At 37.1% G+C, this 18,551-nt stretch overlaps 1 protein-coding gene across 1 annotated transcript in view; it reads left to right on the top strand.

The window, feature by feature from the left end:
• The window catches only part of SPATA6 (spermatogenesis associated 6), a 145,468-nt gene that overhangs the window by 67,768 nt on the left and 59,149 nt on the right, over positions 1-18,551 (top strand). Inside the window, exons 8-9 of the mRNA XM_044913852.1 lie at positions 1,964-2,051; positions 17,713-17,753. Coding sequence (XP_044769787.1) covers positions 1,964-2,051; positions 17,713-17,753 — 129 coding nt within the window. The remainder of the gene's footprint in view (positions 1-1,963; positions 2,052-17,712; positions 17,754-18,551) is intronic.

Raw genomic sequence — 18,551 nt, 5'->3', positions numbered from 1 at the left:
GTCATGAGCTCAGCGTCGTGAGATGGAGCCTTGATCCAGAATAGAATCTTTTTTTTCTATTGCAGTAAAATACTCATAAAATGTACCACTTCAGCCATTTTAAAGTGTATAATTTCAGTGGCAGTAAGTACATGTTGTGCAACTGTCACTACGATCTAGTTCCAGTACTTTTTCAGTCATCCCTAAACAGAAACCCTGTACTCATTAAGCATTCACTCACCATTTCTCCCTTTCTTCAGCCCCTGGCAACCACTAATCTGCTTCCTATATGGATTCTCCTACTCTGCCTTTTCATCTAAGTGGAATCCTGCAATACGTAGACCTTTCTGTCTGGCATCTTTCATTTAGCACAGTGTTTTTGAGTTTCATTCATGTTATAGCATGTATCAGTACTTGGTTCTTTTTATGGTTGAATAATATTTCACTGTGTGGGTATATACCACATTTTGTTTGTCCATTCATCTGTTGATGGACATTGGGCTGTTTTCACCTTTTGGTTATGTGAATAGTGCTTCCATGAACATTCATACACAAGTTTCCATTTGAGTATCTGTTTTCATGCCTAATTGCTTTAATACCTAGGAGTGGAATTGCTGGGTCATGTGGTGTGTCTGTGTTTAACTTGTTGAGGGATTGTCAAACTGTTTTCCACAGTGGCTGTCCCATTTTACATTCTCTCCAGCAATGTTTGAGGGTTTCACTTTATCCACAGTCTCACTAACACTTATTATTTTATTTTGTTTTCTTTTTATTATAGCCATCCTAGGGGGTGTGGATTGGTCTCTCATTATGGCTTTTTTTTCTCATTATCATTTTGATGTGCATTTCCCTAATAAGTAATGATGTTGAACATCTTTTTATGTGCTTTTAGCCATTTGTATATTTTCTTTGGAGAAATGTCTATTCAAGTTCTTTGTCCATTTTAATTTTTTTTTTTTACTTTTTGATATTTAGTTGTAAGTTTGTTTTATGTATTTAGGATTCTAAATCCTTATCAGGTATGATTTGTAAATTTTTTTTTTCATTCTATGGCTTGTCTTTTCACCTTTTTTTAAAATTTAATTTTTTTAAATTGTGGTAAAATATACACAATATAAAATTTACCATTTTAACCATTTTAAGTATATAGTTCAGAGGCAGTAATTATATTCACATCATGAAGTAGTATCTCTCACTATGATTTTGATTGGTATTTCCCTAATAATTAGTGATATTGAATATTTTTTCTTGTGCTTATTGGTCATTTGTGTATCTTTTGGAGAAATGTGTATTTAAGTTCTCCCACTTTTTAATTGAGGAGTTCTTTTCAGGGTTGTAGAAGTTTCTTTATATATTCTGGATATTAATGCCTTATCAGATAATTATTTGAAAAAATATGTATTTTTTATTAAATGGTTTGCTTTTCACTCTCTTAATAGTGTCCTTTTATGTACAAAGTTTTTAATGTTGATCAATAGAGCTATCTTTTTTACAGTTTATATCACTCCTTTTTCTTTTTCATTAGAAAACATGCTTAGCTGTAATAATCTGTGAGCTATAAAGCACTAAGCGTGCTGGGCCCTGAACACAGCCAAGTAACGACACTGTTTGAATTCAGCATCTATCTAAGTAGCAAATGGCTAAACTTGCTTTTTAAATGTGGCAAAATAGATTTCTCTTTTTGTAGTTTTGTAATGGAAAGCCAACTGGGCAATGGGGTAATGGACATTTCAACTGTAAATTTGTTAATTTTAAAATAGACTCAAATTTATAATTAAAAAATTCTGGAGTTTAATTTCAATTTTATTTAAACATGAACAGCAAAATACTCAACTAAGCTCTGGCTTCAGAACATGCCTGAACCACACAGGCACTATCATGTTAACCTGATGACTACAGTCTATGTACTTGAGTTGATTTTCAGGTGCCATGAGACTGAAAGAACATTTAAGTTCTTTTTGACTTTCAATCTTGCTTCTTCTAGGTCGACCCCCCAAGTCCCAGGGCTGATGCTTTATTTGGGTCTTCTGGCAGAGACTGTGAAAGAGATGGATGGTCTAGGATGCACAATGGTAAGTTAAAAGTTGTCTCTCTTCATTACTTTAGTTTCCTTGGTACAGTCAAGTCTTTCACTTGGCATCAATGAACAAAAATAGATTCTTTGCTGTGTTATTGGATAATAAGGCATAGTGCTACTTTTTATAACTTGTGAGATACCCATATAGGTACTCTCTAAAAATAATAGAATTTCTATGCTCCTATAAACTAATCTCCCTCTTTGAGACTCAAAATACATAGTAGCATATTGAAGACTGATAACCTTCTAGTGAAGAAAAAAAAACCCTGATTTTGTTTTGCTCAAAAATTTCTAAATTTATTTGACTATGGAACCATTTTCCTACTTTAACATATACTCTCCTTAGTTTGTGGAATAGGCTTTGGGAAACACCACAGTAAGAAAAGTTGAAGGTTATGGGTTTTGGACATACATTTACACATATATTTGAATACTTGCTCTGTCACTTATTTATAAATTGGGCATTCTTGAACAAATCATTTTAACTACTTTGATAATCAGTATATTAAAGAATGAAGATAACACAGTAAATATGACCATGTAAAATGTCCTAGCACACCACAGGCCTTAATATCCACTGTCATTATAATAATACTTAGATTTCTGAAAAGATAACGTCCTTTAAGTTTAGTTTACAGGAATCTTTTTTTTTCATCATAGGCCCTAGTTCTAATGGTTAGATAAATTATTTCCTAAGTTCAATCTGAAGATGACTTTTACGAAGAAGATTAAATAGTGTTATATGATTAGGGATATTTGAGTGTTAATATCTATAATCACTGGTTAGTCGGTTCAGCAAGCATTTCCCAGCAGCCTTTAAGTTAATTCACTACCTACTGAGAAAGGCATAGAAGAAGAAAAATGAGACAGTGAAAAAACCACAATCATAACATGTAGTAAGCTGCATGTGTAGAATCTTTTTTTTTAATGGGAAAATGAAACATTCTTCTCGGAGAACATGCAGAGTTTGTGCTAATTTATTTTGCTTTTTTAGCATTAGCAGGGAGATAGATGTGGTAATCACTAAGTCTTTTATAACCACAATAGCAGATTATATGCAATTAGGGACAGATGTTATACTCTGTTTCCCCTCTTGGAAGAAATTTATGGACATGGAAAAAAAGGTTTAAGAACAAGAAAATCGAAAATAACTTCAATATAGATATTCCTTTGGAAGATGCTTTTGGAATGCACTGAGGTGTCTGATTTCTTTTGATAATTATTATGTATTTGCCAGCAGAACTGTTAGAGTTTCCAGTAACTTTTTTTTTTTTTTTTAATTTTTTTTTTTATTCTTATGTTAATCCCCATACATTACATCATTAGTTTTAGATGAAGTGTTCCATGATTCATTGTTTGTGCATAACACCCAGTGCTCCATGCAGAACGTGCCCTCCTCAGTACCCACCACCAGGCTAATCCATCCTCCCACCCCCCTCCCCTCTAGAACCCTGTTTGTTTTTCAGAGTCCATCGTCTCTCATGGTTCGTCTACCCCTCCGATTTCCCCCGCTTCATTCTTCCCCTCCTGCTACCTTCTTCTTCTTCTTTTTTTTTTTTTTCTTAACATATATTGCGTTATTTGTTTCAGAGGTACAGATCTGAGATTCAACAGTCTTGCAAAATTCACAGCGCTTACCAGAGCACATACCCTCCCCAGTGTCTATCACCCAGTCACCCCATCCTTCCCACCCCACCCCCCACTCCAGCAACCCTCAGTTTGTTTCCTGAGATTAAGAATTCCTCATATCAGTGAGATCATATGATACATGTCTTTCTCTGTTTGACTTATTTCACTCAACATAATACCCTCCAGTTCCATCCACGTCGTTGCAAATGGCAAGATCTCGTTCCTTTTGATGGCTGCATAATATTCCATTGTATATATATACCACATCTTCTTTATCCATTCATCTGTCGATGGACATCTTGGCTCTTTCCACAGTTTGGCTATTGTGGACATTGCTGCTATAAACATCGGGGTGCACGTACCCCTTCGGATCCCTACTTTTGTATCTTTGGGGTAAATACCCAGTAGTGCAATTGCTGGATCATATGGTAGCTCTATTTTCAACTTTTTGAGGAACCTCCATACAGTTTTCCAGAGTGGCTGCACCAGCTTGCATTCCCACCAACAGTGTAGGAGGGTTCCCCTTTCTCCGCATCCCCGCCAACATCTGTCATTTCCTGACTTGTTAATTTTAGCCATTCTGACAGGTGTGAGGTGGTATCTCATTGAGGTTTTGATTTGGATTTCCCTGATGCCGAGCGATACTGAGCACTTTTTCATGTGTCTGTTGGCCATTTGGATGTCTTCTTTGGAAAAATGTCTTTTCATGTCTTCTGCCCATTTCTTGATTGGATTCTTTGTTCTTTGGGTGTTGAGTTTGATGAGTTCTTTATAGATTTTGGATACTAGCCCTTTATCTGATATGTCATTTGCAAATATCTTCTTCCATTCTGTTGGTTGTCTTTTGGTTTTGTTGACTGTTTCCTTTGCTTTGCAAAAGCTTTTTATCTTGATGAAGTCCCAATAGTTCATTTTTGCCCTTGCCTCCCTTGCCTTTGGCGATGTTTCTAGGAAGAAGTTGCTTCGGCTGAGGTCAAAGAGGTTGCTGCCTGTGTTCTCCTTTAGGATTTTGATGGACTCCTGTCTCACATTGAGGTCTTTCAACCATTTGGAGTCTATTTTTGTGTGTGGTGTAAGGAAATGGTCCAGTTTCATTCTTCTGCATGTGGCTATCCAATTTTCCCAACACCATTTGTTGAAGAGACTGTCTTTGTTCCATTGGACATTCTTTCCTGCTTTGTCAAAGATGAGTTGACCATAGAGTTGAGGGTCCATTTCTGGGCTCTCTATTCTGTTCCATTGATCTATGTGTCTGTTTTTGTGCCAGTACCATGCTGTCTTGATGATGACAGCTTTGTAATAGAGCTGGAAGTCCGGAATTGTGATGCCGCCGGCTTTGCTTTTCTTTTTCAACATTCCTCTGGCTATGCGGGGTCTTTTCTGGTTCCATACAAATTTTAGGATTATTTGTTCCATTTCTTTGAAAAAAGTGGATGGTATTTTGATGGGGATTGCATTGAATGTGTAGATTGCTCTAGGTAGCATTGACATCTTCACAATATTTGTTCTTCCAATCCATGAGCATGGAACGTTTTTCCATTTCTTTGTGTCTTCCTCAATTTCTTTCATGAGTATTTTATAGTTTTCTGAGTACAGATCCTTTGTCTCTTTGGTTAGATTTATTCCTAGGTATCTTATGGTTTTGGGTGCAATTGTAAATGGGATCGACTCCTTAATTTCTCTTTCTTCTGTCTTGTTGTTGGTGTATAGGAATGCCACTGACTTCTGTGCATTGATTTTATATCCTGCCACTTGACTGAATTCCTGTATGAGTTCTAGCAGTTTTGGGGTGGAGTCTTTTGGGTTTTCCACATAAAGTATCATATCATCTGCAAAGAGTGAGAGTTTGACTTCTTCCTTGCCAATTTTGGATGCCTTTGATTTCTTTTTGTTGTCTGATTGCTGTGGCTAGGACTTCCAATACTATGTTGAATAGCAGTGGTGATAGTGGACATCCCTGCCGCGTTCCTGACCTTAGGGGGAAAGCTCTCAGTTTTTCCCCATTGAGAATGATATTCGCTGTAGGTTTTTCATAGATGGCTTTTATGATATTGAGGTATGTACCCTCTATGCCTATACTCTGAAGAGTTTTGATCAAGAAAGGATGCTGTACTTTGTCAAATGCTTTTTCTGCATCTATTGAGAGGATCATATGATTCTTGTTCTTTCTTTTGTTAATGTATTGTATCACATTGATTGATTTGCGGATGTTGAACCAACCTTGCAGCCCAGGGATAAATCCCACTTGGTCATGGTGAATAATCCTTTTAATGTACTGTTGGATCCTATTGGCTAGTATTTTGGTGAGAATTTTTGCATCCATGTTCATCAGGGATATTGGTCTGTAATTCTCCTTTTTGATGGGGTCTTTGTCTGGTTTTGGGATCAAGGTAATGCTGGCCTCATAAAATGAGTTGGGAAGTTTTCCTTCCATTTCTATTTTTTGGAACAGTTTCAGAAGAATAGGTATTAATTCTTCTTGAAATGTTTGGTAGAATTCCCCTGGGAAGCCATCTGGCCCTGGGCTTTTGTTTTTTGGGAGATTTTTGATGACTGCTTCAATTTCCTTAGTGGTTATAGGTCTGTTCAGGTTTTCTATTTCATCCTGGTTCAGTTTTGGTAGTTGGTACATCTCTAGGAATGCATCCATTTCTTCCAGGTTATTTAATTTGCTGGCATAGAGTTGCTCATAATATGTTCTTATAATTGTTTGTATTTCTTTGGTGTTGGTTGTGATCTCTCCTCTTTCATTCATGATTTTGTTGATGTGGGTCATTTCTCTTCTCTTTTTGATAAGTCTGGCCAGGGGTTTATCAATCTTGTTAATTCTTTCAAAGAACCAGCTCCTAGTTTCGTTGATCTGTTCTACTGTTCTTTTAGTTTCTATTTCATTGATTTCTGCTCTGATCTTGATTATTTCTCTTCTCCTGCTGGGTTTAGGCTTTATTTGCTGTTCTTTCTCCAGCTCCTTTAGGTGTAGGGTTAGGTTGTATACTTGAGACCTTTCTTGCTTCTTGAGAAAGGCTTGTATTGCTATATACTTTCCTCTTAGGACTGCCTTTGCTGCATCCCAAAGATTTTGAATAGTTGTGTTTTCATTTTCATTGGTTTCCATGTATTTTTTTAATTCTTCTTTAATTTCCTGGTTGACCCATTCGTTCTTTAGTAGGATGCTCTTTAGCCTCCATGTATTTGAGTTCTTTCTGACTTTTGTCTTGTGATTGAGCTCTAGTTTCAAAGCATTGTGGTCTGAAAATAGGCAGGGAATGATTCCAATCTTTTGGTACCGGTTGAGACCTGATTTATGACCTAGGATGTGATCTATTCTGGAGAATGTTCCATGGGCACTAGAGAAGAATGTGTATTCCGTTGCTTTGGGGTGGAATGTTCTGAATATGTCTGTAAAGTCCATTTGGTCCAGTGTGTCATTTAAAGTCTTTATTTCCTTGTTGATCTTTTGCTTAGATGATCTGTCCATTTCAGTGAGGGGGGTGTTAAAGTCCCCCATTATTATTGTATTGTTGTCGATGTGTTTCTTTGCTTTTGTTATTAATTGGCTTATATAATTGGCTGCTCCCATGTTAGGGGCATAGATATTTACAATTGTTAGATCTTCTTGTTGGATAGATCCTTTAAGTATGATATAGTGTCCTTTCTCATCTCTTATTACAGTCTTTGGTTTAAAATCTAATTTGTCTGATATAAGGATTGCCACCCCAGCTTTCTTTTGGTGTCCATTAGCATGGTAAATGGTTTTCCACCCCCTCACTTTCAATCTGGGGCTGTCTTTGGGTCGAAAATGAGTCTCTTGCAGACAGCATATCGATGGGTCTTGTTTTTTAATCCAGTCTGATAGCCTGTGTCTTTTGATTGGGGCATTGAGCCCATTTACATTCAGGGTAACTATTGAAAGATAGGAATTTAGTGCCATTGTATTGCCTGTAAGGTGACTGTTACCGTATATTGTCTGTGTTCCTTTCTGGTCTATGTTGCTTTTGGGGTCTCTCTTTGCTTAGAGGACTCCTTTCAAGATTTCCTGTAGGGCTGGTTTTGTGTTTGCAAATTCCTTTAGTTTTTGTTTGTCCTGGAAGCTTTTTATCTCTCCTTCAATTTTCAATGACAGCCTAGCTGGATACAGTATTCTTGGCTGCATATTTTTCTCGTTAGTGCTCTGAATATATCCTGCCAGTCCTTTCTGGCCTGCCAGGTCTCTGTGGATAGGTCTGTTGCCAATCTAATGTTTCTACCCTTGTAGGTTACATATCTCTTCTCCCGAGCTGCTTTCAGGATTTTCTCTTTGTCTATGAGACTCGTAAGTTTTACTATTAGATGTCGGGGTGTTGACCTATTTTTATTGATTTTGAGAGGGGTTCTCTGTGCTTCCTGGATTTTGATGCCTGTTTCCTTCCCCAAATTAGGGAAGTTCTCTGCTATAATTTGCTCCATTATACCTTCTGCCCCTCTCTCTCTTTCTTCTTCTTCTGGGATCCCAATTAATCTAATGTTGTTTCGTCTTATGGTATCGCTTATCTCTCGAATTCTGCCCTCGTGATCCAGTAGTTGTTTATCTCTCTTTTTCTCAGCTTCTTTATTTTCCATCATTTCATCTTCTATATTACTGATTCTCTCTTCTGCCTCATTTATTCTAGCAGTTAGCGCCCCCATTTTTGATTGCACCTCATTAATAGCCTTTTTGATTTCTACTTGGTTGGATTTTAGTTCTTTTACTTCTCCAGAAAGGGTTTCTCTAATAACTTCCATATTTTTTTTTCAAGCCCAGCTAGTATCTTTAAAGTGATGATTCTGAACTCTAGATCTGACATTGTACTAATGTCCGTATTGAGTAGGTCCCTGGCAGTCGGTACTACCTCTTGTTCTTTTTGTTGAGGTGATTTTTTCCGTCTTGTCATTTTGTGCAGAGGAGAATAGATTAATGAGAGAACAAAATGCTAGCAGAGTAACAACGTCCCCAGAAAATATACTCTAAACAAATCAGAAAAAACCTGAAGCAGTGGGAAAAGAAAGGGAAAGAGAGAAAAAAGAAAAAGAAAAAAAAGAAAAAGATAAAGATAAAAACAAAAACAAACAAAACAAAACAACAACAAAAAAACCAGAATGTGATCAAATATGATCAGTGCCACACACTAGATTTGGGGTGTATTTTGGTCTTTTAGAAGAAAGTGCCTCCCAAAATTTTAAAGAAAGAAAAACTTATATATGTACAAAAATAAGGGTTGATATGATGAAGGGATGGAATATGACTGTAAAGATGGAAATTATAAAAAATTTTATAAAAGGAATTGATAAGAAGTTGTTTGAAAAAAGAAAGAAGAGGATTTAAAAAAAGAAAAAAAAAAGGGAGAGGATGTGATCAGGCAGGGGAACAGAAAACACCATATACTAGAGATTTAGGGTATATTTTGATCTGTTAGAAGAAACTATCTCAAAATTTTAAAGAGAGAACAACTTATATATATAAGCCAAAAATATGGGTAACTACTATGAAGGGATAGAATATGACTCTAAAAATGAAAAATAAAAATGTTTTTTTTTTAAAAAAAAGGGATTGATAAGATGTTGGTTGAAAAAGGGAAAAAGAAAAATTCAAAAAGAATAAAAAAAGAAAAAAAAGACAGTTAAAAAAAAATTAACTTTGAAAGACTACAGAATCATGGTAAAAAAGCCATGAATTCTATGTGCAGTAGTCCCCTAGAGCTGGAGTTCTGCCGTTCTCATTGATGGGTAAACTTGGTCTTGGCTGGCTGTTCTCGCTGATCTTCTGGGGAGGGGCCTGTTGCCGTGGTTTCCAAATATCTTTGCCGGAGGCAGAATTGCCCCGCCCTTGCCCCCTCCCAGCTAAGTAATCTGCTGGGGTTTGCTCTCCGGGGCTTTTGTTCCCTGCGAGCTTTCCGTACAGCTTTGGAGGCGGAGAGTGAAAATGGCGGCCTCCCAATCTCCGACCTGGAGGAGCCGAGAACTCGGGGTCCCGCTTCTCAGTGAGCCCCCAGAGAAAAGCCGTCAGTCACTCCTGTCTCCCCGGTCTCCAGCCGCACTCCGTGCTCACCCGGCCTGTGACCGCGCGTTTCTATCTCTGGCACCCGACCCCGGGTGGAGTCTCCAAACCCAGCAGATCCCTGCGGTGCACTCCCGCGCGGCTCCTCCCGGGGGAGGAAGGTGAGTCTCCCCGGATCTGCCGCTTGTTGGGTCCCTGCTGGAGGAGCAGTGGCCTGACTGTGCCGCGGATCACGGTTTATGGCAACCCCGAGCTGAGAGCCCGCGCCTGGGCTCCGCCTCTGCAGCCGGCTTCCCTGCTCCGATACCTGGGAGCTCTGCCACACTCAGGCACCCCCAGTCTTTCTGTGACCCGTGGGTCCTGAGACCACACTGTCCCGGAGGGTTCCACCCCCCGCTTAGCCACCAGAGTGACGTCCCTCAGCGGAGCAGACTTTTAAAAGTTCCGATTTTGTGCTCCGCGGCTCTATCACTTGCCAGAAGCGGCTGCCGGAGGCCCCTCCCCCGCCGTCTATCCTCCCGAATATCGCCTCGGATTCACTTCTCCGCACGTCCTACCTTCCAGAAAGTGGTCGCTTTTCTGATGAGAGAGTTGTTGCTCTTCTTTTCTTCGATCTCCTGTTGAGTTTGTAGGTGTTCAGAATGGTTTGATCCCTATCCAGCTGAATTCCTGAGAGGAGACGAAATCCAGGTCTCCTACTCCTCCGCCATCTTGCTCCGCCCCTCCAGTAACTTTTGATCGCCACAGTCAGCTACCTGTGTAGAGGTACAATCAGAGAGGTCAATAGTGAGGTCTGCTTTTTTTCTTTTAACTTTTTATGTAGACATAATTTCAGACTTACAGAAAAGTTGAAATAGTATAAAGAATCCCCATATAACTTTCAGAATCCACAAATACTAATATTTGCTTTTCCCTCTTTATCTCTTCCCTACCCCCCCCCACCTCCACCTCTGTATGTATGTTTGTATATAAACTTTTTTTTTTTTTGACAAGCACATTGCTATGGACAGAATTGTGTCCCTCCAAAATTCTTATGTTGAAGCTCTAACCTGAAATGTGGTAGTATTTGGAAATGGGGAAAGGTAATTAGGTTTAGATAAGGTTAGGAGGGTGGGGCCTTCATGATAGGATCAGTGCCCTTATAAGAAGAGAAACCAGAAATCTTGCTTTCTCTCTCTGCCTCATGTGGACACAGGCAGAAGGTAGCCATCTTCAAGCCAGAACTAGAGCTCTCCCCAGAACCTGACTGCACTGGCACCTGGATTTCAGACTTCTGGCCTCCAGAACTGTTGTAAAAGCCCCCAAGTCTATATGGTATTTGTTATGGCAGCCCAGGGAGACTAATGCAGATATTATGTGATATAATTATGAAAAGCAGAAAATGGACAATGAAATAATAATAGTAACTAATCTATAAACCTAACTCAGATTTTGCTGCTTGTCCTCATAATATCTTTATAGCAAAAGAAATTGCACATCATGCATGGTCTTCAGTTAACATGTCTCTTTAGTTTTCTTTAAAATGGATCAGTTCCTTAATCTTTCTTTGTGCGTGACATTGATAATTTTGGAGAGTGTAGGCCAGTTATTTGGTTGAATGTCCCTCAATTTGGGTTTGTTTGATTTTCCCTCATGATTAAATTTAGATTATTCATTTCCCTCCAGAATACAACAGATGTTATGTGTTACTCTCAGTGCAACATGTCAAGAAACATGTGATACTGCTTTGTTACTGGTGTTGCTCATTAATTAAGATGGGGTCTGCTAGATTTCTCCATCATAAAGTTGCTCTCTCTTCCCTTTGTGGTTAAGGGGGAGATATTTTGAGACTATTATATCCTGTCACCTCAACTTTGATCCCTTTAGCATACCTTGATGATTCTTGCTTGAAAAAATTTGTTACTGTAAAGTTTGTCAAATAGTGATTTTTAAAAATTCCATTATTCTTTGTACATTTATTACTTGCCCTTCTACTATAAGGAGTTTTTTCATCTCATTTCTCTACTTTTAATGTCCCTATTCTTTTGACTGCCTTTTTTTTTTTCCTGTCTGGCAATTGGGTGGTTGTGTTTTGGAGTCTCATCAGCTATTGAAATACATATGGGAATTTCTTATGATAGAATCTCTTATTATGATAGAGTGAATTTTCATTAGTGACTTTAATGGAAATTCTTAAACCTTTTCTTGCCAAATTATCCTACCTAAATAATTCTTAAGTTTTATAGGATATCATTTCACCACCATTGACTATTTTAGTCATCATAATAATCACATGAGGATGAATTTAACTGTATTTGATCAAGAAAAATGACAGAGGCCTAGACAGGTTAAGTGGCTTGTTGGAGAGTTCCAGAATAGCCCTGGTTGGTCTGGGGTCCATCGTTTCTTGCCCCAACCCCTCCCACCACTCTCCTCCCACTTTCTCTATTTCCATTTAGATGTATTTTTTTTTAAGATAAATTTTTCAAGCACATTTTCTTTATCTGGAATTTCCATAGTATATCATTCTAACTGTAATTTGTGCAGTCCTTTTGAAGAGATCCGGCATGTCTTGTGCTGCAAGAATGTTTGTAAGCTTTATCCAGTCACTGGTGTTTTTGAAGAGGAAATTGAGGGCATCATCCTGGCCCCTTTTTTATTTGCTTAGAATATGAAAAGATGTTAGATTCTGTCTCCCCCTTGGAGGAAACTTCTCTTATTCCCTTCATTTTGAAGATTCTTTTATGAGTTTCATTTCTACCTAAGATTGTAATCTTTTATGAGCTTCCGCTAATCTCTTTGTTTGGTGGTTATTGTTTGTAAAGTAAAATAAATTGGAAATTACATTCCAAAACCTAATATGTCATTACTCGAATAGAGAACAATAAATGGTAACATTTTACTATTCTGAGTAAAATAGCAGATAGTCATTGTATATATAGTTACTAGCAAAATATCTTGTTTCAGCTTTTATTTAAATGTGTGCCTCATCTCATAGAGCAGTAGGCAGCTGAGCTGTGTCATTTTAGGAATTCCTTTTTTATTTCCTATTATTTATTAAACATTTTTAACAACTTTAGTGAGCTATAATTTATATATCATAAAATTCACCTATTTTGAGTGCACAACTGAAGTATTTTAAATAAATTTGCACAGTTATAAAATCTCCACAATCCATTCTTAGAATATTTTTATCATCCAAAAGAGTTTCCTCATACCCATTTGCAGTAAATCTGTATTCTCACCTTGAGTCCCTGGATTGTTTCCACTTTGGGCCATTATGAATGATACTACTTTGAGCATTTGCATTGAAGTCTTTGCATAGACACATGTTTTTATTTCTTTTGGATATCTAGGAATGGAATTGCCAGTTCATATGGTAAGTTTATATTTAACTTTTTAAAAAATTGCCAGTTGTTTTCCAACACGGCTCTACCATTTTACATTCCTACCAGCAGTGTATGATGGTCCAATTTCTCCACATCTTCAACAGCACTTGTTATTGCCTTTATTTTAACCATTCTAGTGGATAGGCAATCCTATTTCATTGAAACTTTAATTTACATTTGACTAATGGCATTGAATGTTTTTTCATGTACTTATTAGACATTAATTTATCTTTTTTCATGATCATCACTCTTCAGTCACTGATAAGTTTGCTGTTTGATAAACTTCAGACAAGAAAAAAATAGTGAGGGGGAAAGTCTGAGACTTTTGCTGATGAGACTTCAGACAACAATAGAAATAAGAAAGATGAAAACATCAGAGGTCAGAGTAAACAGTTTCTGGTAAAGGTATCACAGGTGAGCAAGAGACACAAAACACAAGTTATATGTCTTTCCTTTTTAGGAGGTGGGATCCCCTAAGAGATATTAAACCCTGATTTTATTTTATAAAGCTGGACATCTTAGCTTTGCTTCCAGTTATAGGGACTGGCATATAGCAAATGCATGGCTGTGTGCTCCATGAAGATTCACAGGAGAGCAGAGGTCAACCTTAGGATGTTATGTGGGCCTTAGGATAACAATAGGGTAATTACTGATAAAGGACTCCAGGGGCATACTCTTTGGAGGTTCATAGGTACACACATTCATCAGCAGGGATGTTTTGCAATAGTAGTAGCACTCACTACCAGAATGGGGTTCAATTCCTTGAAAGTATGAAAAAAAGGAAGATGATAGTACCCTTCAAGGTAAGGTACTATAGAGGTTGCCAGAATAGAGATTGATTCATAGGGAACACATATTGGCTGTAATCATCAGAATGGGGCTCAAGAATTACTTTGATAGAAAGGATGAGCTGATACAGGGATGCTAAGTTTTAGATTAAAGTTCCTTAAGTCCTTCTTGGTTAAAGTCAGGATTGGTCCTTTAGGACTGAGTCATATTTGAGCCTGTTGGGTGAGGGTCAACTGTGGAGAGAGGAAGGATGCAAAGGCTCTAAGTTACCAGACTACTCCCAGCAGGAATGGTGACCTTTGTACAAAGTGGATCTTAGTTTCTATATTACATGGTTGCTATGGAAATATTTTGATGACTGATTGCCACATTTGTTTTTAACTCATACAGTTAGTCACTACTTGATATTTGACTGATTAGATTATATATCACATCCATTTTGTTAAATTCAGAATCTGATGTCATTTTTGAGACTAAAGGCACTTTCATTCTCTTGTGTGAACTAATCAAAGACCTTAGTTCCATTACTTTTGGCTATATAGGAAGTCAGCTTCCTGAAATGTAAAGTAGAAATAACCGTTCGCCTTATGTGTTCTTTCAGTCTGCTCCAGCTGCCATAACAAAATACCATAGATGGGACTTAAACAGGAGACGTTTATTTTTCTCACAATTCTAGAGGCTGGGAAGCCCCAAATCGAGGTGCTAGCAAAGTAGGTTTCATTCTGAGACCTCTTCTCTTGACTTGTAGCAAGCTGCCATCTCACTGTATGCTCACATGACCTCCTTTTTTTGTGTAGAGAAGGAGATGTGGAGAAGGAGATGGGGGGATAGCATGCGAGCACATGTGCATGTGCAAGCTCTCTGCTGTCTCTTCTTAGAAGGGTGCTCTTTCCATCGTGAAGGACCTACCTGCATGACCTCATCTAATCCTGATTACTACCCAAAAGTCCCATCTCCACATACCATCACTTTGGGGGTTCGAACTTCAACATAGGAATTTTGGGAGGAGACAAACATTCAGTCCATAACACCCATTCTGTTTCATGAGGTTATTAGAGAACCAGGTAATGGCTAACCTTTATTGAATGTGTTTTCTGCTGGCCTTGATTCTAAATATTAATATTCATTGGTTACTTACAATAATCAAGATTTTTAGATACTGTTATTTATCTCCATTTTACAGATCAAAAAAAATGAGGTATAAAGAAGTAAAGTCCAAGGTGATCAAGGTCACAAACACACACATACATACATGCACTATCTGAATTAGCTCTAATTTTTCTTCATATTTTTCTTAAGTGTGACCCATCCATTAAAGCCCAGGTCAGCTTTCTCCTCCTTTAGGAAGTTTTCTCTGATTGTCTTCAACTTTGAGAGATTAATCTCTGGACTTTTTTAAATAGCATTAATTGCCTGTACCATTCTGACTTAGCCTCTTCTTTTATGCTGCTGTTACCCAACTTTGTATAACTTAACCGAAGTAAATTACAAGCATTTCCTGAGCATGGGCCATGACTTTTATCTCCTTTATCTCCTGCTTTTAGAATATAGTGAGTAATTATTGGTAAGGGTGATGAAGTGCAAACATTGTGAACCTCAGTAACAGCTGGATTTCTAAAAATAAAAGAAAATTATAAATCTATCTCTGTTAGGGTAGGTTTACAAATGGTTTGTGGAAAGCCGAAGACATACTGGCATTTTAATATACCGATACTTTTAATATTACATTAGCTGCCAGAAAGAATATATACCAAGTACAGAAATTATTATCTTAATTTTCAAAGTTAGCACGTGTGGAGAATTAGGTTCATTATGTCTGTATCATTCTTTTATTTCTGCTACTGTGGCCATGCTATACATTATTAGACTTTATGGAAAAGGAGTTGAGCTGGGATTTATTTTTATTTTTAATTTTGAAAAGCACTTGAAGTAAGTTGAGTCTTACTGACTTAAATGGTGAAGTTGGCCTTGTGTGAAAGACATTAATGTTTCAGCTCTTCTCTGTAATGGTTCAGGACACTTGGAGAACAAACAAGATCTTGTGCCATAAAAGAAAGCTAATTAATTGACTATTGACTATCCTAGGTCTCTATCTATATAATAATTTCTTTTCTTTTTTTTTTTTTTTTTTGGATAAGGTGGTTTGGGAAAGTAAAATATAGAATGTTAGAATGCTTTTGACTAGAATGTGTAAGGAAGTAGAATTGCAAATTATGGTTCTGATTTGCTTGAATGTCAATATACAGAGATTATAATACTTAAATGTTGACTCCTTTAAGTAATGAGGAAAACCCAAAATCTGCATCTGCAATATAGTGGTCCTTATCCCAGGAGAGAGTTAGAATGGTTTTATAATCTGCTTTGTTACAGATACTGTGCTAGGAACTTTCTTAAGCGGTATAATTTAATCATTACTATGACTCTCTGAGGCAAAGTAGGCATTGTCTTCATACTTTTAAATGTGCTATGGTGAGCACTGTGAATTGTGTAAGACCACAGACCTGTACCTCTGAAACAAATAATACATTATATGTTAAAAAAAAAAAAAGAAGAAGAAGAAGATAGTAGGAAGGGAGAAATGCAAGGGGGGAAATCGGAGGGGGAGACGAACCATGAGAGACTATGGACTCTGAGAAACAAACTGAGGGTTCTAGAGGGGAGGGGGTGGGGGGATGGGTTAGCCTGGTGATGGGTATTAAAGAGGGCACGTACTGAATGGAGCACTGGGTGTTATAGGCAAACAATGAATCATGGAACACTACATCAAAAACTAATGATGTAATGTATGGTGATTAACATAACAAAAAAAATTTTTTTAATAAAAAATAAAATGAGGAATGAAGGGTGCCTGGGTGGCTCAGTCATTGGGTGTCTGCCTTCAGCTCAGGTCATGATTCCAGGGTCCTGGGATCAAGTCCCATGTCGGGCTCTCTGCTCGGCGGGAAGCCTGCTTCTCCCTCTCCCACTCCCCCTGCTTGTGTTCCTGCTCTCGCCATCTCTCTCTATGTCAAATAAATAAGTAAATCTTAAAAAAAAATGAGGACTGAAACACAGATTAATTATATAACTTGACCAAAGTAATATATTTAATAAGTGATGGAATCAGAAATTGCACCTAGGCTTGTTTGACTTAGAACTTGAGAGTAATGATGTTGATGGTGAAGTTAGTAATAGTAGCTAACATTTATTTTATTGCCTACATGTAGTATTTCATATAATATTTAAACAATTATGAAAGAGGTACATGAGACAGAGGAGGAATCTGAGACTTAGAAAGGTTAAATAATGAGCCCAAGGTTATACAGGAGATGCTGGTGACTGGACTGTAGTATGGATCTCTTTGTCAACAAGGTCTGTACACCTCTGTTACCATAATCTAAAGCTGGTCCTCTTGCCATTTTACTCTCTTGACTCTAGTGTGGACTCCCAAGAATGGGAACACATGCAGTTTGGCAATACCTATCATAACTATATATTCAAATTATATTTCATCATAAATTACTTTATCTACTAAAGATTATCCATTTCATGTAGGCAAATTGGTTTAGCAACAAAAAATTATTCTGGTCTATAGTCTGATATCTCCAGCTCTAGTGAAAACAGTATTTGTGAAATCACCTAATTATTGAAGAATGGATACAGACTTTAACCTGTTGTGTATCATCTTTACTTATAGGGCATTGTTGAGGGATTTTAAGATATTTTTGAAAACTGCTGTATGAAATTATAATCATAGAAATCGAAGAAATTATAAACATAGAAACATAGAAATCATAGCAAAAACCAAAGATGAAACCAAATTTTCTTCTTTTGATATGAAATTTTATAATTTAATTCTTTTGTACATCCTTTTTCAGATCATTCTCATCTTGGCTGCTACCGACCCAAGGATTATAAGGTATGTAAGTATAAATTACAGAATGAAATTGTTCTGGCTTTCACATAAAAGCATATGCATATTTCTTATATATATGGTCAGAGATTATCATTATCATTTAGTCAAGAAAATGCACAAACAATATTGTCATATCATGGAATATCATTATTTTGGCTACAATGTCAAGTGGTAGAATAGACTTTTCATTGAATGTCTTCGTACAACAATTTGTGGCTTTTGATTATTCATTTATATTAATTACTTATTGAATGTGTTTGTGTATGTGTGTGAGAGACATAGAGAAACTGGTTGTTACTTTTAGTAATACCTTGCACATTATTGTTACTCAAATTCATTCATAGAGCATCCTCATAATTTTTACAATATCTGCATGCAATTTGTGCTATTTTCTTTAAATTCACCTTTTTATTCAGTTCACTACTATAGATGAAAAATTAGTATCCCATGCTTTAAATGGATGATAGCTCTAAAGGATACAGTGAAAACAAAACAATGTTACAAAGTTCTGGCTAAATAATGGTTGTTTTCCAAAGGCTCTGAAGCATGTTCTCTATTTTTAAAACGAGATAACTAATGATAGAGAGGTGTAGGAAACATACCAATAGCTAACTGAGGATTTCTGACTGAAAGAGAATTGAAAAGATAATACATTTTTTTCTTGTAACTCGGTGTTATTTAGTATATGTCCATGTGCCATGTAAAATATGTATCATCTAAAATCACTTTGGGTATCATTAAATTATCTGCCATACCACTAGTAGTTTGTGTTCTCCATTTTGAGAAGCATCACCTCAGAGT

The sequence above is a fragment of the Neomonachus schauinslandi genome, chromosome 4, assembly GCF_002201575.2.
Source record: "Neomonachus schauinslandi chromosome 4, ASM220157v2, whole genome shotgun sequence".
NCBI lineage: Eukaryota > Metazoa > Chordata > Mammalia > Carnivora > Phocidae > Neomonachus > Neomonachus schauinslandi.
This window is presented reverse-complemented; position numbering and strand designations above follow the sequence as displayed.